Below are 17,821 nucleotides of genomic sequence, written 5' to 3'. Positions count from 1 at the left end.
TTGGTTAGTCTCTAAGGTGCCACAAGTACTCCTTTTCTTTTTGCGAATACAGACTAACACGGCTGTTACTCTGAAACCTGACTTTCTAAGCTGGTCGATATCCTCAGAAGTTTAAAAAATACTCTATTTTTTGTAATTGTAGATAAGTACACTAATATACATTTTACTTTTAGCCACCTACAATGAGTTGTACCAGTGGTCTGTTGAGTCCTACTCTGATTTCTGGGCAGAATTTTGGAAGTTCAGTGAGATTGTGTTCTCTCATCTATATGATGAGGTAAGTCAGTGCTTGCTTAATTTTGGTGGTATTTAACCTGGATTTAATAACCGTCATAGTCTTTGTAAAATTGGAGTAGGTAGAGGGATAGGGAAAGGGAGTGGAAAATCAATTTTATGGAAGTACTTTTACTACCTAGTGGACTGTTACTTAAGGATCACTTCCTAATTGTCATCTAATGTAACGGGAAAATGTTATTTACATTAGACATTACATTACAATGGACAAAAGTCATAGGAGACTTCATCCAACTTGAAGCAACTCTTTGGTTAGCCCTCTTATTGTCAGCAGAATACAAGCATGTATTCATCCAGCTGTTTAAAACCAGGTGTCTGTCCTAGTGAATGGAGCATGGGACTATTCCTAGTGCCGGGTGGCTAGATACTAGGGGGAAGGCTGTCTTAGTTACTTAAGAAACATCTATCCTGGTAGTTTACTGAGCTGTCAGAAGGTTGTACCTGGTGCATTGTTCAGCATGTGAAAGCATACAGGGACAGATACTGCCAGTGGGCCAGATTGTGCCATTAAAGCACTGGCCCAGTTTGGGGGCAGTCTGGACTCTTGCTGCTTCAGGAGAGGAACTGTGCTGCTGGAAACACAATTGATCCCTGTCTCATTCTTAATTTACACAGTACAATCCATTAAGTGCAAGTGAAACATCTGATTGTTACTGTAAGTTAGTTGTCTAAATGCTAGCATATTCACTTAGTTACAAGCACGAAAACTGGGGGCATAGCTGAGGCCTCTTTCAAACCCATGCTCCTAAATACATAGTTGGACAATACAGTGCTTCCTTATGAGCTTTGCTGTTGTAAAAGGACTTGGATGGTAAGTTCAGAGTTGCCTCTGGTCAAATACACATGCTGAGCACTTACAATCATAAAAACTCTCTTCTTTGGAAGAAGCCCTGTAGCTGAAATCTTATCAAGTTTTTGTAGAAGTCAGCTTTGTACTTGACAAGAAGAGTTTTTTCATTACACTACCTCCACCATCCATGTGATAGGACCCCGAGGGCATAAATTGAAGCTTTAAAAAAAAGAGAACATTGTATGGTCATAAGAGAACATTTTAACTTGGAAAAATAACTAATATGTACCCTACATGTCAGCTTAAAGCAAAACACTGTAACCATTCAGGAAGCTTGAAGTAAAACTAAGCAGTTTTTTTTTTCCTGTCCCAAATGTTAGAGATACTCCTAAAGTGTGACTTATTGTAACATAATTTGGGAAAAATTGTGTGATGGCACCTGAAATCTTCTTGGAACTGATGATTAGTTCAAGATGTGGCAGGGGATAAGTGTTTCTGTTGCACTTTTTTTTTTTCTTTTTTTGGGGGTAACTCCTTTCTATTGTGGTTTTCCAATCTGTTAGGGGGGGTCTCAGATCCCTGGATGGGTGATCTTTGGTGTGGAGTTGCTTAATGAATAGATAACTCCCTTTGCAGACCTATGTGCAAATAACAGGTGGTGCAAAAATTTACTTCTGTGCATAGGGTCCTATTGTGCCTTAGTAGGGGAGACAAGGAGAGAGCACTACCTTTGCAAATTCATCTTAACAGCCCCCCACTCTTTTGTGTGAGGGGCAATTAAGGCCCAGTCCACATATTACATTCCATCAGTTTAACTAAATTATTTAAACATAGCATAATTTAAAATACCCCGGAGCTTCTGTTTTTTAGGAAAGTCCTAAATTTAACGTCTTTACTTCCATTTATCCGTTAAAAAATGGAGTTAGTACCTACCTTTTGTCAAGCACTCTGAGCTCGCCAGATAATATCTAGCACTTCCTCTGGATTTCATAATTAGAGCTAGGCATGTTAGACATCACATCGCTCCAGCCTCTTGCTGGCATGGCACTCAAGCTCTGCCTGCTTGCAAGTAGGACAGCACCCTGTTACTTGGGTACTAGGGTAGACTGTTCCTGTGAAGGAAACACTGCACTCAGTTTGAGATTAGTGGTACATTTTTATTGAGCTCAGTGCAGGAGGGGAAACCAGGGCAAACAATCTAAATACAAGCTTGCCTTGCTATGTGTCCCTTTTTTTTTTTTTTTTTTTAAATTGGAAGATGAGAGCAAAAAGCATGCTTTCCAGAAAGGCTTGGCTTGTGTACTATTCAAGAAGTCACAAACCAGTTGTAGTGACGAAGGGGTTTAGTTTGAGGTTTGTGCATCTCTATCTTGAACTCAGGACTGGCAGACAGGAATGTCTGAGTTCTGATCTTGGCTCGGACACTGATTCCACCTGTGGCAATGGGCAGGTTGCTAAACTTTCTGTCGCCAGTGTTGCGGAACCTAGCCTGTCTGTCCCCCTGTAAACTGAATAAATGTACTTGGCTATTAAAATGACTTCTCTAGCTAATGTCTGTAAAGTCCTCTGAAGATGAAGAGCTGCAGGTTTTCCTATTTTCCAAGGATGTCTGATACTGTTCCTGCAGGTAGTTGACCCATCTAAGGGAATTGCAGATGTTCCAGAATGGTTTAAAGGCAGTCGGCTCAACTATGCAGAAAACCTTCTGAAGCACAAGGAAAATGACAAAATTGCTCTCTATGCGGCGAGTAAGTATTTAGCTGTGACTTCCAGTAGCCCTGTGTTCTTTACTTGTGAGATAGTGAGTTTGCCCAACTAAAATGGGTAGTGCTTTTTTTACATGTGCCCCATCACCGCCTGATAAACCTTGAGATAAAGTAGGTTTTGGATGAAGGGGGAGGTGGACAGCAAATCAGCCAGCTCGGAAGCATCTGCCCAGGTCCCCTATCTTGAAGGACAGTGAGAAGATGGTCTGTGGTGGCAAGCAGCCAATTTTGGAAGATTCCCTACGGACTGGTGAAGATGAGCTGGGTTAGTTGGGGTTATGCTGTCTTGTTTAGCACTATCGTCAACTCTTTCATTTAATCTGCATTCCAGCATCATTGGAATTCCCATTATAAATGCTTGCTTTAAAATGGGGTCTTTCTGTTAAAGTCACTCCTAATCTGTTACCTTAAATATCGTCAGAGATTTGGGGGGTTTAAAATCCTTTTTTGATATTACAGGAAGAAAGGGTCACGTGGGGGTGGGGCTCCAAACTTCACTGTGCAATAACATCAAAGTTCAGTTCCAATAAACTTTCCCCATTGTAATAGGATACATTTCAGGAAAATCAAGGTTTTAGGATGATGGATGGAATCCCCTATTAATGGATGTTTATTGCCCTGCTCATACACTTGAGGTTTAGTTGTGCTTTTTAAAAAATGCTCTACAAACACTTGCTAACTTGCTGCTTTAAGTCTTCAAGTCACGAATATACACAGAAGAGAATTGTATGAACTGAGCTGAAATCCAAACATTATTTGCATTGGGCCTGAAGAGGCATATCCAGAAAAGAGAGCTTCTGGCACTTACTTGCATGATCTTTATTTCACATTAGCAGATTTTGTGTTTTTACGAAATTGTCTCATTGTGGCTGCTCCCTCCACCCAGAAGTGCAGTGGTGGAACTGCTCTGGGGCTGCTACTGCAAACACACAAGCTGTGGTAACTGCTATGCCACTATTTATCACTTCCTAACATAATTTGCACCTTTAAGAATCTGCATAAGTGTAAGTTATGCTATGTAAGTGTTCAAATAAATGTATATGGATGCAGTATATCTCCTGTTTGGCAAAAAGATGCACCAAATTTAGTGTAAAGGCTATATCTGGTTTCAGAACAACGAGCTTTAATGGCTGCCAACCAGTGAGTTGACCTTAGTTATTTTCCTTAAAAAAAAAAAAAAAAAAATACAAAAAAAGTACAAATGCAAAACAAGATTAAAATTGATTATTTAAATCAAAGCAATTTGAATCCTGTTTTAAATCACTCAACCTTTCTTGCATGTACCAAGATTAAGATTTAGCTTTTAAATTTGTCATGGAACTTGGATTGTTTTTTTCATATACATAAATGGGCAGATCTTAGATATATACAGAACAACCTGAACAGTGCAGTTCACTTGTTTCCTTTCAAAAATCTAAACCTTCCCAGTACCTCCATGTATATCGGGGGTTTTTTGGTAACTTTTTGATTTTTATCTCCTACTCTAAGGATTTTTGTTATACACCTTGGAAGGAGATACTCAGTAAGGAGCCACTACGCACCTTAAATTAGATTATTCTTCTGAGCTCTCAATGTAGCTTTAGCCTGGCCTAATCCTTTTAGTGAGGACTGGCCCAGACAAATGCCCCTTTTAATTGCTTAATAATAATCAAAGACCTATGACCCGCAGTCTGAACACTCCAGTTAGACAAAATATGATGTAAAATTTTAGGCTTGCTATTGGAATGGTAAAGAGTCTATGTGGGATTCTTTTTCTCTTGAATATGGAGAACAGGTAAGTGGGTTTTTTTCCCTCCCTTTAGATACATAAATAAAAACATGAGAGCCATCTGCAGTAGGTTACCCTAATGAAGAAGGAAAAGTATAAATAGCTGCATTTTGTTTCTTCAATTAATTAAAATGAAATTGAACATCTATATAAAATCTATACAGAGTTGAGAGAGTGAGTGGCAAAATCTGTAACCTGGTTCAGCTGCAACAAGAAGTGATCTGTTAAAGTGTCATTGAAATGAAGTTTATGTAGCTTCAACCTTGAAAGATTGACTCATCACTTATGCTCTTTAAAAAAAAAAAAATCTTAGAAACCTTTTCTTGTATTTAAGAGACAATGTAGTTAGTTGTTTTTAAACAAGCCCTCTGCAATGGCTGCAAGGCAAACAGTTAGTGAAAGTGGGTAAATTTGTGAAACTGGCTTAATTGACCTTTTTTTTTTTTTTGTCTCAAGGAAAAGGTTAAAAGTAAGTTGAGGTAAATAGTTTATAAAATTATTTCCATTCTAATCTAAGGAATTATGAGCCAACTGTTTTGATGAATTAGTTGGGTTAACATATAATGATGTCTCTTTTATGTAGAGATTAGGTTTGTTTGTTCTATTAGGTGTGCCAGAGACTCATCGCTTTGTTTAGCTTAACCATGTGAGAGAACATCAATAGGAGGAAACAATATTTCCTGGTTCACAGGATATTTTCTAATACATAGTTCTAAATCTGCACTATTATTGATTCAGCATGGGCAAGTACTGTACGAGTGCATGAATGCAGCGAGTATCAGTACTCCTTCTGCAGAGAGTACGGAGTTGCATCTGCATCTTCATTCCAGGCCCTTTCCAGCATTTAGTCTTCTTAAGTAGTCTTATTTCAGTATATTTGTGAACTCCTTACTGCTGTGTCAGAATGGAGCTTAGGGAATCTGTTGGGTTCCAGCAGTCATTGGTGGAGATCTTGTAGAAAGGTTGTGAGACTCTCAGACAGAAGATTAAATGCAACTTTTATAAACCTCTACCCCCTTCCATGCAGACCTTTAATTTGGATTGCATCTTGGCTCTTGTAATATTTCACACAATTGGTTATGAATGTTTGAGGCCTACTACCCACTCCATGGGCAGCTAAACTTGCAGAGGAGGAACAGCAAAGCAAATATTATACTCTGCTAAAGGAGCTCTGCTGACCATAGCAGTCTGCTAGAATACAGGCTATAAGATTCAGCATCACTAGTGCAATTTACTTGCCACATTCCTTGACTTGTATATGTGTTAGGAATTCTGGACCTTGAAGACAGGGCAGGCCCTTTTGTCAGTGGAAGACAGATTGGGGAGCCAAGAGAAGACAGTTTCAGAACTCTTAGACGTTCACTTATTTTATTTAGCCAATTTATTAAGGCGTTATGTAACATCTAGTTTTGAGTACAAAAATTAAAACTTGCGATAGTTCCGCTCTTGAGATGAACCTGGCCCAGATGAGTATATTTGCGCTGGAGACGTGCCAAGAAGAAAATTGCAGTATCTTCGAGATCCTAGAATGCTAGGAGTCCTAGAGTAGACTCTAACTGAGAAATAAATAACAGGCTCATACATTTCTTAAGTCACCCAGTGACCAGCAAATTTAAATCAAATTTAACCTTAACAAACAACTGATTGTTTTGGGTTTTTTAGCTCTAATTAGAAAACTGGGCAGCAGTCCTTTTTTCTAGATCAGAAAGGTATGGGGTAAAGCAATCAATCCATGCTTTAAATTTTGAACAAATGCTCTCTGACTCTTGCCTATCTACAATCAGCAACTTACATTTTCAGGAACAGAGGTACAGTCCTGCCCTGTAGGAAGTGAATCCCATCCATTAACACAGAGGTCTCATAAAGACAAGCTTTGCACAGGACAAGAATATTATTGAAGGGCTAGTGTTAACAATTATCTGAGAGCTTTTTCCTCAAAATAGCATCCTCGTCTTTCTTTCCCCCAGGATGAATCCCTTGCAGTGGACTCTGGTTCTTAGATTGCAGTGTACCATTTCTAATTGATTTATGTTGTAAACCTTTTTTCTTCAGAGGAAGGCAAAGAAGAAATCTCAAAAGTCACTTTTGAAGAGCTGAGACAAGATGTTGCTTTGTATGCTTCAGCCATGAGGAAAATGGGAGTGAAAATAGGAGACAGAGTTGTTGGTGAGTAATTTTGGGGCAGGATTGGAGGGGAAATATCCCTGAAGCAAACAAAGTGAGTTGTTTGGGGCTCCAGAAACACGCACATAAGAGGAGCACACCAAAGAAAAGACCCTTGTGCTGGTGCATTTATATTGCTATGAAATATGCTTCTCGAGGGATGGAAGCTGGTTTAGCCTCAAGTTTTCCATCTCTGGAGGAAAAAGTAAATGATTTATTCATAACTTTGCACAGAGGTCTATTTCACAACTTAAGCCCTCTGTGGAAGTCAAAAGTGAGCAAGATGTACACGGCCAACTGGTGAGCCTGTTAATAATAATGTCTCTGCAGCAATTTGAGGAGACGAATACTCTCATTGAACTCTCTGCTCTCATATGTTTTTATTTTGTGTGTCTTTTGTCTCATGAAGAACAAACAATATTGGCTAAATTCAAGCAAAACGTAGGCAAGGGTTATGCAAGCTTCTGTTCAGCTCTGTCAACGCACCTCACTGGTGATTTTTGCATTCAGTTTTCTGATCTGTGTAGTATGTCTGAAATAGAGCATAGGTCTTCAGGGCATGGATCTTCTCTATCTCTGTCTGCGCATCAGATACTAATGGTACTTGCAAAAAGGATGATGCACAATCCCTTCATGTTTGAAGTTTTGGGTTCAGGTTCTCACTTGTGCATGCTGGTGGGCAGTGGAGCACATCTTAACCCTTGATATACTGTTCTACCACTACTGCTCTCACTCCCCACCCGCAGATGTCTCTTGGCTAGTATCTGTCACCTATGCTAAATTGTATGTTGGTCTTGGGGAGAAAAATCTAATGAAACTCACTCTCACTTATGACTTAAGTGAGAACTCAAACCCAGATCTTCAAAGATGAAAAGATTGTTCATCGTTTATTTAAATCACACTAATGGTACTTCCAGAGTCTACAAATGGGAGTAGATGAAATCCATGCCACAGAGACCTTTACTCTAAGTGGAACATATACTGTGCTATACAGAGCAGATAAGTGGACCTTCAACTGATATGAGCCTCTGGTTTGGTGAAAGGGAAGGACACTTATTTAATAATACACGATGAAGTCCTGAGGCCCTTACTTGGGTGAAATGCCTGTCAGTCAGTGGAGCTTGCCCTGATTAAGGATTGCCTCAGATTTTATCCTGCTGGTGTCAGGTTCATTACTGGCTAAGAAAAACAACTTTAAATCTGAAACCAAGTGTTGAGTGAAACTAATGGGTGGAGGAAAGTTCAGATTTTAGCACCTGCATCTATAGGGTTCCAGTTCCCCCTCTTATTTGGGGCACGGTATATTTAACAAGTGCAGGTCATGTCCGAATGAAGTTCGGACTTCCCGCTTGCTACTGATTATTCACCCCCCCAGCAAACAGTCAAATCACTACAAGTAACAGGAACTGAAGGCATTTGGAAATCTGCCTGAGTCACATAATAGTCCAGATCCTTTTTCAGATAAGCTTTGTAGTGTCTGATTGCTTGTAATTGTGGACTAGACTGAGCAAATTTATGCTGACTTTGAGCACCAGCTATTCTGAAATGAAGTTTCCCCTGGTATGCACAGAAGGAAGTGTGCAGACATGAGTTTGTAGACAGTACTTCATGGAGAGAGGGAAACAAGCAACATACCTTGTTTTATATTGTAAAGTTGTGACTTTTTTTTTTTACCACAGAACATCTCTGCAAGCAGATGTTCTCTAAACTGTATGCCGAAGTGGTGCAAACTGTGTTAAATATTCATCTGAATCCAGAGGGCTCTCCTGTGGTGGTGTGTGTTGAATCTCATCTGTATGCCATGAAAGCGAGATTCATGTTCATAGCAAAAAAAAAAAATTGCTGAAGGGAGGCATTGGAAGGGTGAGGGGAGAAATTCAGAAGAGGGACCACAGGCATGTTTTCAGAAGCTGCAAAACTTAGCATGGGGGATGTAGAGGGATTGCAGCACGTTCTAGCCTTCAAGCGTGAGTACTGGTCCTGGATGATCTTCATTACAGCTCCGTTGCCTGCCTGTGGCTAGGTTAATTCCATCCTACCCACCTCTGCTTAATTCCTCCCTAAAAGTCCATTATTTGGGTGTTGTGCAGTGATGGTGAATTCTGCTAAATTGAGTGTCTTAAACTCTGGGATGAAATAACTTCTCACTAGACTGTAAAACTTTAAAATAAGTCAAGCAGTGACTCCCATGACTGGAGCCTTTCCCTGCCTGAGTCAGAGATTCTGGCAATGAGGAAAGGCTCTGGGAGATCCCCACTGCTGCATGCAGCTACAAACTGCAGCGTGGATGCAGCCATAGCCTGGAGGAGGGTTGGGGGAGGGAAGGAAGGAATTGGGGAGGAAAAAAAAAATCCGGTCTGTCTTATTGCTTGTGTTTGTTTTGCATGCATCTTCACACTGCCATTTATCAAATTCCTTCCACAGGCAGGATATGTAGTAGAGATCTGCACTGCAGTTAGAAGAGGCTTTGGGCCCATCTAGAAATGTCTTTTATTAGCTCCTGTAATGAGAGCATTTTCTCTCTCAATTATAGGTTGGCTGACTTTTGCATCTTATTTGCTCTTTATTTGTTTCAGACTTAGAGCTGCTAAAGCTCTGCTTAATTGATATACATTTTTTTTAAATGCCTTCCAAGTAGGGGTGTGTTTAGGTAATTTACTTAACACATAGTGTTGATAGTAACTGTTTAACATATCTCCTTCCTTTCCAGTTTAGGGCCTGATCCTGCTTCCTTTAAAGTCCCCTCCCCCCCCAAAACCACCTTGTTTTTTCACATTGGCTATCTGGTCACCCTACTTGAAAGAGTACGCTTTAAATGCTATTTTCTTTTCTTTTTTTTTTTTTTTTTTTAAATAAAGGTAAGGTCAGGAGATATGCCAAGCAATTCCAAATTTAACTAATGCAGCATTTCCTCCTCCCTGAAGCGTAGGCATCAAGGATGAGCTACAAGCATTAGGGTCCCAATCCTGCTATCCTAACGGGAGACAATTCCCTTTGGCTTCATTGGGAGGCTTGACTCTTAAGAACCACAAGAAGAGGTATAAATTGGAATTTCTTGTCTTCTTGTATTACTACTTCCAGAACACAGCTTAAATTGAACACTTTAGGGAGAAATACTTGTGATATAGCAAAATGTTTAATTTCAAGGCACTGTTATCTTCCAGGGTTTGTGATCTATTTAATATGTAGCTGATTCACCATAGTGGGGTCATTTCGTCTACATGTTTTATTCCTTTCTCTTCATAACACCTCCCCCCCCCCCATAGCCTTTTCATGATTTCTCAGGCTATTCCTTCCAGCTTATATTGGTCTTCAAAATGAGTATGAAGGGAGTGTCTCTTCCATTGTAATGGCTACACTTTTAATGTTAGGATCTCCAAGGCACCAAAATAAATGTTTCTCTAAGATTTTTATGTAAAACGCTAACATGGGTTCCTATCTGAAGATCAGCTATTTTAAGAGAACCTACATAGGAGTCATAGTATCATACACGCTTCCATATTGCAACTCTAAGGAAAACTGCCTTTTTAGTGATGTATGAGCTGACTTTTCAAGTCCTGATAGCCTAGGAGTTCATGTCTGACCTTTAATTTTGTGGGTCTTATTACATTACCTGCTTTTTCAAAATGTCTCTTTCAAAATACTAAGATCACTTGGATTCAGGTCTCACAAGCTAAGTAGGGATGGCCTGGCTCAGAGCTCTTATGAGACACCTTCAAAGAGACCCCAGTGTACTGAAGGAAGTGGTAGTGATGCACCTGAATACAGTCTTCTGAGTTAGTTTTGAGCCCGGGGCCTGCTGTAGTGTTCAGGTGCGCTGCTCGAGGTACCATCTCTTGGCTGAAATGAGGTCCTGATGTATAATTGCTAGAGATGATCTGGGTTTTCGCAGGAGTAGGGAAGTTAACTCTTTTGGTTTGGTCAAATTCCAGTTGGTTTTAGAAGTCTTGGAAAGCATCTTTCCGTTTGATAGATAAACGTGTGGAGGGCAGAGTGAGATGTCAGGTGATATTTAAAACCACATGTACTCTATTACCGCCTTCCTTATCATCTTGAACCTTTGTTTGCCTAGCTCCCTGCCTAGCCCCAGCAATTTTACAAATTATTCCTCTTCCTGCCCTAAAACTATATTGGGTAGTGTTCTGTGTTAAACAGCTGCCACCTACCACTCTAGAGAGAGCCATCTGTATGCGCTTTCATCCTAGACCAAGCTCTCAAACCAGAGAAGATCTATTCTCCTATTAAGATGTGCTGTGCTACTCTGACACCTGCTCTCTTTATGATGTACAAAAGCAATATCAAAAAACTTGTTGTTTTTCTGCTTTTTATGTTAGAAAAGTAAGTCCTGACTTGTGCCTTTCTCTCTTTCCTTCCCTCCCTGCCCTTGAGGTTTTTGGCAATCTTTGGAGGGCCTGAATTGTGACATCACTGCTGGAGGCTGAAACGAAGATGGCAGCTGTCCAAATCCTTAGTACTGCAGAAGGAGGTGAGGGAGTGTTGAGTATTAGGCTGGGAAAGCTTCAGCTCAGACTTCCACACCCACATGCAATACCACAGTCCAGGGCCTCCCAAAGATTGCCACCTTCCTCCAGGACCTAACCTGTTTTGAACATAAGTAGCAGTTAGAAAACCTTTTGTTTGGCATGGGAGCTTTGTACATTTTACAGCAGCAGTAATAGGCATATTCCCTCCTCCCTTCCCCCCCATTTTGTGAGTCATTGTTTCAAATGGGCAGAAATGCTGTTTTAACTGAGTGAGTGTTGCCTGACCTTTCCAGTCACCCTACTGTGATTTGGATGCTTTCCTTGTCATTCTGGCCCAAAAAGCCCTCTTGATCTGCAACCACAGTAGCAGGATCTTGGGCTGTTGGAACCTTCATTCCATGGAAGCCTAATCTATAAGGGAAAGTAACCTGCCCATTCAGTTGACATCCCTTGTGAATGTTTTACTCTTGCCTAGTTGTCTCTTGGGCGGCAAACTCTTCATGATAGGTATCGTGTCCTCTGTTGTAAGTGCAATGAACACTTCCATCACTGCAACCATAAAGATGGAGGCAGATGAACAAGGCAGCACTGTTGGGGCTTTCTCTTTCAGCTTGATCTCTTCTCCTTTGTCTTCAGCTTCTTATTGCCAGGTGTACTTAAAAGCTTAGCAGCTGTGAGAGAGAGCTATTTAGCAGCAAGCATTGTTTCAAAAGCTGTGGCAGCATCCACATTTTCTCTCTGGGGATGTCTTGCAGGTCTACCTAGATCTTAGAGGGGTGTGTGGCAGGTGCAGTAACACCTGTAGCCTTAAAATAAACTGCAGGTCCCCTTGGTGTCGTTTGAATGAGCCAATCTTGAGGTACCCCATATCCCTCCCCCACCTCAATGCCACTGCTAATGTAAAGCTGGAAAAATAGTCCTCGCTGGCAAATAACTGACGGATATCAGGATAAAATAGGCTCCGGTTTATCTTTCTTCTCTCTGGATAGATTACTCTTCCTGTGCTCCTGTAACCGGTATTGTCTTATCAGCCGACAAAACGACATTTCATTGTATTGTTTAAAGCTAGTACTTAAGCTACTAGGGCTAATGTGGTTTTAAAGCTAGCTTTCTAAGAGGATTGGTGGGTTACTAATAGTCTTGGGTTGTAGTAATATTAGCCAGGAGGCGATCTTAAAATCCAAGTAGGAGTATGAAATGTTGTGTTAAGGTTAAAAGCTGACACGGGCCCTCACCTTGAATTATCCCCTTTCTTATACCAGGCATTTAGGAGTAGAGAAGGAGCTGCCTTGAGGATTTTTCAGCCTTGAGTTTGCTGCTTTCCTTGTGTTGTACGGTTTCATGGCTTAAAGTAAACCTTGGCCTGAACGCCAAAGTCTTTCCTTTTCTGAGTGACAAGTGATGTTTGGATGCCTCAGTTTCTGGCCAGTTTCTGGATGCCCAGCTTCCGTCTGCAAAGGAGCTTGATTTCTCTTTCAGAGTTGGGTGCTCAGCATTTTCTGAAAATAGGGCCCCTTGTCATCGTTGCAAATTGGGCACCCAAACTCTCTGGTTACCTCTGGAAATTTTGGCCTACAACTTTTAGCAGGACTGACTTCAGCATTGTAATGTCCCTACACATTTAAACTTAAAACCTCAGCAAACACCAGCTCAGGTAAATAGGGACTCATGGGAAATGCAAAGACCTGACAGTTCTGTGTCTTGAACCTATTTTTAACATAAACAACAACTTTTTCTCATTTTTAAGTAGCCTGTAGTATTAAGGTCTGACGTGTCCTGCCAGAGTGGGTGTCATAAGTTAAATTACTTTGATGTAGCTTATGCTTAGAGCCCCGTGTAAATCATGATTTATTAAAGAAAGTTCCCAACGGTGTAAATGGAGAAGGACTAAATTTTGCAAAGTTTGCACTGAATGAATTTTACAGGTAAACGCAGTAAATTTCAGGGGCAGAATGACTTTTACAAGCTACTTGTAAAAGTCATTGTATCCTTGAAATGGACTAAACTCTCCTTTTTGTATTTGAAGACTTTGTAGACACTTTCCTTTTTAAAATACATTAAAAAATTGAAATCCTGGGGTGGGGCATTTTTACTGTTTCCATGCCCTCTGTGAAATTGATTTACAATGGGTACTACTCATGCTGCCTTTGTTTTCATGGAAGCTGCATACTAGTGGTGTAAGATGTGTACTCCCTGAGCCAGCTGTGAGTTCAGCTGATTGCAGATTGAGCCCTCTTGTTCCCAGTACCTAGTCCCAGGTTTCTATCCATGTGGTCAGAACTGGTTGGTTTAAATAAATATCCCTCCTGTCTGGGCTCTACCATGTGAAAAGCGCCACTTTACCAGGTGTAGCTGGGTTTGTCAGTTCTCTTGCCACTTGGATCTCTGTGTGAGAAGACCTCCGAAGCTCATTGCACCATGTGGACCAACTCTCAGTATCTGGGATAGCTTGCATGGGAGCTTGATGAATTTATGAAAGGAATTATGTAACACGGTTGCCTCGGTATCGCAGGGGATTGGACTTGATGACCTAGGCTGTACCTGCCAGTTGTGTTTTCTTTACCTTCCTAGGCTTTCCCAGAGTACATTGATAAGTATGGTTTTACAGTGTGGGAAATGAGGCGAAAACTAATGCTGTCGCTTATGCTGAGCTTTGTGTGCTGTCCGTGTCAGGAGAGCTTGTCCAAACCTGCTTGCATGTAACAGTTTTGTGCAGTGCAGATACAGGAAAAAGGGATGTTAGTCTGAAATTTCCCCTTGGATGTTCAGGATGGATCTGTTGAGGAGATGGACTGGCACTCTTTTCCTGGTCTTGGTTAAAGAACACTATTCTAACCTGTAAATGGTTGGCGTGACAAAGGTAATTAATAATTTACTCCCATCAAAATCAACAGGAGTTAGGGCCTTTGTGAATCCAGCTGTCAAGTGATTGTAAAAAGGACACTTTCTCACTCAACAGATCAGGTCATTGTTCTTTTAGCCTTACAGGACCAACACAGCAGAGAGCACACACTTGATACTGTTCCTTTTTTGGGTATCAGTAAAAACTCTTACCAGATTTCAGTCACTTACACCTGTGCAAATGTACTGAAAGCACTGAGGGATTCCAAGGATATTCCTGAGAGCATGCTTTGAAAGCGGTAAGTTGCCCATATGTGGATAAGGGTTTAATTTGCCCTGCAGAATCTGACCAGTGGTGGTGTGAGAAGAGCAGAAACCAGGCTGTTTTTCAAGTGCTTGCTCATGTCAATTCCATTCTAAGTGTGCGTGCCTCTGTGTGTGGTCATTAGCGGTATCCATAGGGCTGGCTGTGGCGCCCCCTAGAGAGCTGCGCTCATGCCGCAGTATATCAGGCGCCTCCAGCCCTGAGCCCCCTCAGTTCTTTCTTTCCACCATGGTGGTCAGTTGGAGCACCTCTGTCCCTTGCTTCGCAAGCCGGCCAGCAATTTCTTTCTCAGCCTTGTGCTTCTAGTTGTAAATAGTTCTATTGTTTGTTAGTAATTAAGTAGCTGTTAAGTGTTCAGTTAGTTAGGGTCCCAGCATGGACTTTGCTGCCCCTGTCTCTGGGTTTTAAGCCCTGCTCCACGTGCAACAGCCTATGCCTGTTAGTGACCCGCCTGATAGAGGCACTGCGGACAACTGGGAATCCCACTGAAGGAGCAGTCACATCTGTAAGAACTTAGAGGAACACGACTCAGGGCCTTCCTGATGCAGGCTGCCCTGTCACATGTAGCCAAATGGTGAAGTTGCTATAGGGAAGGTTTGGGCCAGTGAAGGAGAGGGTGCAGCAAATTTCTACCTTTTTAAAAAGTAGTCCATGCTCTGAAATGTGAGAGGAAGCTTTTGAAAACAGGAACATTGAGCCTTGCCTCACAAACTCTGATCCCAAAGGAATGAGCATGAGTTTACTAAATGATGCTTTATGCCTTTGGGCGTATGGCTTATAATATGAGAGATCAAAGTCAAACATGGTAGAAACAATGCAAACTTTATGTAGGTCCGTGTGAAGAAATAACATCTTGATGTATGCTGAGAGACTTCTGTTGACAGTCCTGTATTTCTTCCAGAACTCCCTATGTCAGGGCATGTCAGACCTATCCAATCTCTGATCAGGCACTGGATGTGATGTTCCATGATTAATGGCAAAAAGCCTAACGGTCCATAAATTAGTGGTGATTGGTCAGCCCTATTTAACATGGCACACGCCAATGATATGAAGGGTGATGCAGAAATAGCTCAGTCCACCTCAGAAACCCACCCCTAGCCCCTGCAAACAAATTCACTGCTTGCACGCTGAGAACAAGCAGCTCCTTAAAGTGCATCGCAGTAGACTGGCTAACAAACCAACCCAGTGCGTGCATAGAAACCAATAACCTCTGGGTTGAGGGTGTGTGGGTTTTTTTGTTTTTTATAGAGGCAGCTTTAGGGTCTTGTTTTCAGAAATACCCATCAGGGCAGGGAGTGTTGTCCTCTGTGTTTTGGAAAGTTCCTAACACATGATGGGATACAATGGTACAATTTACTGCATTGTAAATTGGACCCATGAAAATCCGTGGGAGCTACAGGTACTTGGCATCTTTGGAAGCCAGGCCCCTGGTCCTTTAAAGAGCCCATGCATATATTTATAAAAATGCTCAATTTTAAACTTTAGGGTACCTAATAAAACTCCTATTCTGTATTTGGGCATTGTTGCTTGCTTACTTGGATGTCGTTTAGGTCCTTTAAAACGGATAAGTGCCCAAATCCATGTTTGGGCACCCTAACTTAATGTCCTTTGAATCATCAGGTTTGAACCCACATCTCAACCTTTCAATTGACTTTGGGGGCAGGAGCAGCCTGTTGAAAATCTACCTCTCCTGACTCTTCCTCTTGTCAGAATATCTGACAGAGGGGATCTTTTTGTGTATTTAAATCTCAAAATCATGTTGCAGGCTGATGATGATGCTGTATTTCAGATTTGCAAAGCTAATGCATTTTGAATGCAAAGTGAAAACATACTGGCTGCATTCCTGCTTGAAAAGTGCGTCTGTGTCTGTGTATACAGGTTATATCACTTTAGGATCTACTGTATATACCCTACAGTATTGCTGACCCCAAATGTTCAAAAATTATGTCAGGCTCACAAAAACTCATTAGATTGGCTTTAAAATTATGAAATTATATAAAAATTATGGATTTGTGGGGTTTTTTGAGCTTTTAGGCAGGGAATCACAGTCAGCTCAGCTGGGAGCAGCCTGGGGCAAAACCATCTCCCTGCAGCCAGGTTGTAACCTGGGGAGGTGGGGATGGGAAGGTCCCTCTTACTGTCCCTCCAAGCGGTGCACTCCCTGGGAGCAGATGGCTGGGTCCCAGGAAGGGGTGTCATGCGCAGGCTGGGGTCTCTGCACTGGGAGAGTCTCCTGCAGAGCAGCAGGAATGTTACTCCTCAATATTAACCTCTCCTGGCTGCAACCAGAGCTCTGGGGACCCCAGCAGCAGCCATGGGGCTTGAGGATCTTGCAAGGAGCGTGGACTCCCCAAAGCAACCCTGAGTTACTTCAGTGAGTGCAATTCATTTTCTCCTTCCACTGGGACAGAGTGACCCCAGTGATCACTGAGTCGCATCCCAGCACCTCCTGGGTCCTAGCTATCCTGTGCCTGACTCTTGGGGGTTCCACGTTTCCTGGGCACAGGGCTGACTGGCTTCCTCCCTGGGGCTCCTGCTCTCAGCCCTGGGTGACTGGGACTCCTGCTGTTGGCCCTGAGGCTGCCTGACTGCTGGAGTCCTGGCTGCTGGGGCTGACAAACAGTGGGAACTCGCACAGGATTATTTAAAAAAAAAATATTTTTTTTTTGACATTTGAGAGTTCTTTTGCAAGATCATTTGTCAGGCTTAATTTTACTTACAAATCGTGTCAATTGTGAGGAATTTGTGAGAGTTGGCATGTCTGCCCCGACGTTCATGTTGATTAAGATTAAGGGCATGGAGCCAGAAATAAGTCAGCTGATCTTGACGCGAGATGAGCCGTGTCACTTCTGCTCATGTTTGCAATGTAACGTTGCCTCTGGCTGGATAGCTTTAGCACAAAGCTGGTTAGGTTATCAAAGGGGGGTGGGGAGAGGCTATCTGCACAGCGATTATTTCTCCCTCCTTCCACCTGCCCTGGCATGCTTGTGGGGAGAGAGCTGCCGTTAACTGAATTTGCCTTACAGTTGGATACTGGGCATTTCATAATCCCACCTTCTAAACAAACTTTTGTTCCAGTACTTCTAAGTGTCTGGTAGCTTTTTGGTAATGGGTAGTCCTATGTCTTCAGTTCACATTTGCCCTGGCCATTAAATTGCTCTCCTCTTTTCACATCCCCCTTCAAATCTTCAGCTCCCTCCCCGTGAGATTTTGATTGATAAACAAGATCTGGATCTTTGTGACTGCACTGTAAATTGGGAGGCCGTCAAATATGGAGTAATTCTTTCAGTGCAGTTACAACAAACTTTCCCAAGTGTCTGTGATCAGACTCTGGCCCCTTAGAAGGGGGAAGTGGCATCTGGCAGTAGAAACTTGCAGGTGCAGTTATGT

At 41.9% G+C, this 17,821-nt stretch overlaps 1 protein-coding gene across 1 annotated transcript in view; it reads left to right on the top strand.

Annotated features, from left to right (window-relative positions):
* AACS (acetoacetyl-CoA synthetase) overlaps positions 1–17,821 on the top strand; it is a 59,903-nt gene that overhangs the window by 4,066 nt on the left and 38,016 nt on the right. The window contains exons 2-4 of the mRNA XM_077834844.1: positions 174–277; positions 2,712–2,832; positions 6,671–6,784. Of these exons, the coding sequence (XP_077690970.1) occupies positions 174–277; positions 2,712–2,832; positions 6,671–6,784 (339 nt within the window). The remainder of the gene's footprint in view (positions 1–173; positions 278–2,711; positions 2,833–6,670; positions 6,785–17,821) is intronic.

Source organism: Eretmochelys imbricata, chromosome 15, assembly GCF_965152235.1.
Source record: "Eretmochelys imbricata isolate rEreImb1 chromosome 15, rEreImb1.hap1, whole genome shotgun sequence".
In the NCBI taxonomy this organism is placed as follows: domain Eukaryota; kingdom Metazoa; phylum Chordata; order Testudines; family Cheloniidae; genus Eretmochelys; species Eretmochelys imbricata.
This window is presented reverse-complemented; position numbering and strand designations above follow the sequence as displayed.